Below are 4,686 nucleotides of genomic sequence, written 5' to 3'. Positions count from 1 at the left end.
GGAGTGGTCAGACATGAACACTTGGTAGGCCTGGCTCTGACGTCCCCCCAGTGCCACCCCTTCCCTGGTCTGAGCTCATCCTCCTATTCTAGAGAGACTTGGATTTTGCTGTTCTAAAATTCCAGTGTCATTCATGGAAGGTATCTCTGATTGCTTACTTGGGACTTGATTTGCAAGTGGCAAAAATTTGGCTTAAGACATCTTTGGCATAAAGGGTCTATGTGACTGGGAGGAAGATCTATAGGACAGCTGTGAACCACGTGTAGCTTTTTTTTTTTTTTTTTTTTTTTTTTTTTGAGACAAGAGTCTCGCCTTGCTTCCAGGCTGGAGTGCAGTGGAGAGCAATCTCATCTCGGCTCACTGTAACCTCCGCCTCCTGGGTTTAAGCAATTCTCCTGCCTTAGCTCCCTGAGTAGCTGAGACTACAGGAGCACGCCACCACACCGGGCTAATTTTTGTATTTTTAGTAGAGGCGGGGTTTCACATTGTTGGCAAGGCTGGTCTCCAAACTCTTAAACTCAGGTGATCTGCCTGCCTCGGCCTCCCAAAGTGCTGGGATTACAGGTGTGAGCCACCGTGCCCAGCCACTTCTTTTTTTGATACAGGTCTCCCTCTGAATCCCAGACTGGAGTGCAATGGAGCAATCACAGCTCACTGCAGCCTCAACCTCCCAGGCTCAAGTGATCCTCTCGCCTCAGCCTCACAAGTAATGGGGACTATAGGTACTTGCCATCGCACCTGGTTAAATTTATTCTTTTCTTTTAGAGAGTGGGGGTCTCCCTATGTTGCCTAGGCTGGTCTCAAACTCCTGGGCTCAAGTGATCCTCCTGCCTTGGCCTTCCAAAGTGCTGGGATTACAGGCTTGAACCACCCTGCCCCAGCCCCAGGGGAAGGAGAAGGGGAAGAGTCAGAGCTGACACAGCAGTTTTGCAGCTTGGACCCAGGAAGTGCTTTTTAAGGCCTGTTTTAAGCTTCTTCAGTTCCCATTTGGAGAATCCGGCCCAAAGTTTCACATCCCATTTCTATGATGAACCCTAAACCCCTTGTCCAGCATTGCTTGGGCATCACATGTTCCTGGCTGCTCAGCTCCACTTGCCAGTTCCTCTCAGTGTGCACCCACATTGGGATTACTGAAGCTTGGGCCGTAATCTCTAAACTCTGGAGCAAAGACCTCAGTGAGCCTCCTGGTTGCCATGCAAGTTGCATAGCAATAGCGTCAATGTGCCCATATAAAGAGCCTCATAATTCCACTGCCTCCCAGAATTGAGGCTTTTTTTTTTTTTTTGAGACAGTCTTACTCTGTTGCCCAGGCTGGAGCACAGTGCCGCGATCTCAGCTCACCGCAACCTCCGTGAGGCAGACATGCCTTCGTGAGGCAGATGGGAGTTTCCGCTCTTTTTGCCCAGGCTGGAGTGCAATGACGCTATCTCAGCTCACTGCAACCTCCGCCTCCCAGGTTCAAGCGAGTCTCCTACCTCAACCTCCTGACTACCTGGGATTACAGGTATGAGCCACCACACCCGGCTAATTTTGTATTTTAGTAGAGACGGGGTTTCTTCATGTTGCTCAGGCTGGTCTCAAACTCCTGACATCAGGTGACCGGCCCACCTGGCCCTATAATCACTCGTTAAATAGGGCTGTTTCTGGCTGAGACCTAACAGATCTGTTTCTAGGTACCAACCTAGGTATTAACTCCCTGGAGTCTATCTCTACCATCTGGGAGGGACAGTTAACAGCCAGGTAAGCAGAGAACCCTCAGGCTCAACACTACCCAGATAGCTTCTTGTCTTAGGACAGGTAAGAAAATGGGAGATGGGGCCAACTCCTCTTTCACTGGCATCCCAACCCAGCCAGAAGCTTCATGAGAACAAATCCCACCTCATCTTCCACACCACACACAAAACCACCAGCTGCATCAAAAAGCTTTATTTCCATTTGGTCCAAAGCTTGTTAGGGTAGTTAAGAAAGCTGCCTATTGGCTGGAGGGAGAGGCTTAGGCAGAAGCCCTATTACTTTGCAAGGGGCCCTTCAGAAGTCGCTGGGCTCAGAAGGCTCTTAGTCGTGCTTGAGAGTAAGCCTTTCGAAGAGATACTCGCCCAGCCCAGCCTCCGGGCCACCCAGCCTGTGGAGGTTGGTCAGGTGGTCACCCATCTTCTTGATGAGCTTCACTTCCTCATCTAGGAAGTGAGTCTCCAGGAAGTCACAGAGCTGGGAGAGAAGAGGGAGAAATTAGAAACTCAATCCCTGGAAAAGAGGGACAGAGAGCAGCCAGTTGCAGATTAAAATGTGACAGGTGTGGCCGGATGCAGTGGCTCACGCTTGTAATCCCAGCACTTTGGGAGGCCGAGGTGGGCGGATCACGAGGTCAGGAGATCGAGACCACGGTGAAACCCCGTCTCTACTAAAAATACAAAATATTAGCCGGGCGTGGTGGCGGGCGCCTGTAGCCCCAGCTACTCGGAGAGGCTGAGGCAGGAGAATGGCGTGAACCTGGGAGGCGGAGCTTGCAGTGAGCCGAGATAGCGCCACTGCACTCCAGCCTGGGCGACAGAGCGAGATTCCGTCTCAAAAAAGAAAAAAAAAAGTGACAGGTGTGAAATGAGGCTCTGAAGGATATTTGCCCAAAGGGAGCAGAGGCTTGAGGGGTATGGTTGGGTAGCCATGGATGCAGGGGGTACGTACATGGGGGTCTGTGCGGGCAGAACCCAGGGCATGAAGATCCAAAAGGGCCTGGTTCAGCTTTTTCTCCAGGGCCATGGCAGCTTTCATGGCGTCTGGGGTTTTACCCCACTCATCTTCAGCTGGCTTCTATATAGAAGGGACAAATGGCTCAGAATACACACACTCGGCACATAGAACTAAACCTACATTTCCCAAGAGTCGTTGGGGGTTAGAGGCCCAGGCCACAAAGACATGTGACAGCTTGTATTTATCACTCTCCGCACCCTGTCCTAGCTCTTCCAGCTACACGTCCCTAAGACCATGCAGCGGTGGGGACTGCCGCGTCTTGGGGGCACTGCACGAGGTGCGCCTCTATTTCCAGCCATTAAGAGGGCTCACAAGACCGAACTCAATCTCCCAGAAGCCCACGCGACATCTAAGCCCTCAAATCAAGGCTCCTCGCGCGCACGGCTTGCTGGGAGATGCAGTCCACTACCCACACACTAGTTACCTTGATGTCCTGGAAGAGAGCGCGGCCTCCACGCTGGTTTTGCATCTTCAGGAGACGCTCGTAGCCCTCGCGCTTCTCCTCAGCCAATTCGCGGAAGAAGTGGCTCACGCCTTCCAGAGCCACATCATCGCGGTCGAAATAGAAGCCCTACGGGAAGAGATGGAGGCAACAATGGTTAGCGGAAGGCGAGGCCAAGGGGGACTCCGCCTTCTGTTTACCCGACCGCACCAAGAAGGCCGGCGCGTGCAGTGAGGGCCGGAGGTGCGCAGCTGGAGGAAATTAGGGCCAGGGACGTCCTGGGGACTCACCAGAGAGAGGTAGGTGTAGGAGGCCTGCAGGTACAAATTGACCAGGCTGTTGACGGCTGCCTCCACGTCGGTGGAATAATTCTGACGAATCTGGGAGCTCATGGTTGGTCGGCAAGAAGGAGCTAACGACAAAAACGGTGCTGGCAGGTCCCAGAAGCAGGAGATGGCCGAGAAGATGGTCCTGGAGGTTGCAAGTGGAGAGGAAATCGGAGGGCGGTCGGAGGCTGGAAGAGTCCCCGGATCTGTTCCGTCCAAACACTGTTGAAGCAAGAGACAGACCCGCAGACCGCCGAACTGCGAGGGGACGTGGTTAGGGCGGCTTCTTTTATAGTACGCTGGCCCTCGGAGGCGGGGCGCTAGGGGCGGGCTGTCGGCCAATCTGCGCTGGCAGGAGGCGGGACCGAAGGCCGTGCCTGACCAATCCGGAGCACATAGGAGTCTCAGCCCCCTGCCCCAAAGCAAGGGGAAGTCACGCGCTTGTAGCGCCAGCGTGTTGTGAAATGGGGGCTTGGGGGGGTTGGGGCCCTGGGGCTGATGCTGGGACTGGAGGGTTTCGTGGACGTGAGGGTGGGGGCTGGGGGCCCTCTGGGAGGCTAGAGTTTTATGGGAGCACTAAGAGCCCTGTGAACTGGTGACCCTGGGCTCCTGGGGGTGCCTCGGGAAAGTAAGATTCTGGGGTTTCCGAGGGCATGGATTTTTCTGGAACCTCGAGTGGGGGGAGGGGCACCTCAGAGGTGCAGGGAGGACCTGTAGTTGCCTGAGGTTTGCGCTGCGAGGTAAGAAGTCTCCGGATCCTTGGGAGGCTTGGAAGGCTGTGAGGTGTTATTTCTGGACCCCTGGAGATCTCTGGGAGACGGAGTGGTGCGGGGACTGGAGTCCTGGGATTTGCAGAGGTGGTGGTTCACTATGCAAACTCTCTATATTTTGGAGCCCTCCCCCGGGAGATCTTTAGGTTCTTGAGGTGCTCTGCAAGTTGGAAAGGGCAGTTGTTCTGGAGCCGTAGGGTTCACCCATTGCGGGAAGCCCAGAAGGAGCATTGTATGAGGTAGGGTGACTTCTGGAACCCTGGACAGCCCTCTGGAACCCTCCAAAGATTGGCTGGGACTTGGGGGATACCTTGGAGCTCTTTCAGGGGCCCAGGCTTTTTCTGGGAGTGGAAATGGGGAGGAATGAAAAGTCTGTTTCCAGCTTTGCGGTGTCTCTGGG

The 4,686-nt window shown here is 54.2% G+C and overlaps 1 protein-coding gene across 1 annotated transcript; it reads right to left on the bottom strand.

Annotated features, from left to right (window-relative positions):
• Positions 1–1,911: 1,911 nt before the first annotated feature.
• On the bottom strand, positions 1,912–4,686 carry FTL (ferritin light chain). Its single transcript, XM_003269753.4, has 4 exons — positions 3,481–4,686; positions 3,173–3,319; positions 2,683–2,808; positions 1,912–2,208 (listed from the first exon to the last, which is right to left on the bottom strand). The coding sequence occupies exons 1-4, from the start codon at positions 3,580–3,582 to the stop codon at positions 2,056–2,058; spliced, it is 528 nt and encodes a 175-aa protein (XP_003269801.1). The 5' UTR covers positions 3,583–4,686; the 3' UTR covers positions 1,912–2,055.

The sequence above is a fragment of the Nomascus leucogenys genome, chromosome 10 (genome assembly GCF_006542625.1).
Source record: "Nomascus leucogenys isolate Asia chromosome 10, Asia_NLE_v1, whole genome shotgun sequence".
In the NCBI taxonomy this organism is placed as follows: domain Eukaryota; kingdom Metazoa; phylum Chordata; class Mammalia; order Primates; family Hylobatidae; genus Nomascus; species Nomascus leucogenys.
This window is presented reverse-complemented; position numbering and strand designations above follow the sequence as displayed.

What these genes read in the sequence shown, in the direction of transcription:
- FTL (XM_003269753.4), bottom strand. Translation starts at nt 3,582, where the DNA reads ATGAGCTCCCAGATTCGTCAGAATTATTCCACCGACGTGGAGGCAGCC. An exon ending in CCTACACCTACCTCTCTCTG is followed by an intron (nt 3,320 to 3,480) that starts GTGAGTCCCCAG and finishes CTCTTCCCGTAG; the next exon opens with GGCTTCTATTTCGACCGCGA. An exon ending in CTGCCCGCACAGACCCCCAT is followed by an intron (nt 2,209 to 2,682) that starts GTACGTACCCCC and finishes CTTCTCTCCCAG; the next exon opens with CTCTGTGACTTCCTGGAGAC.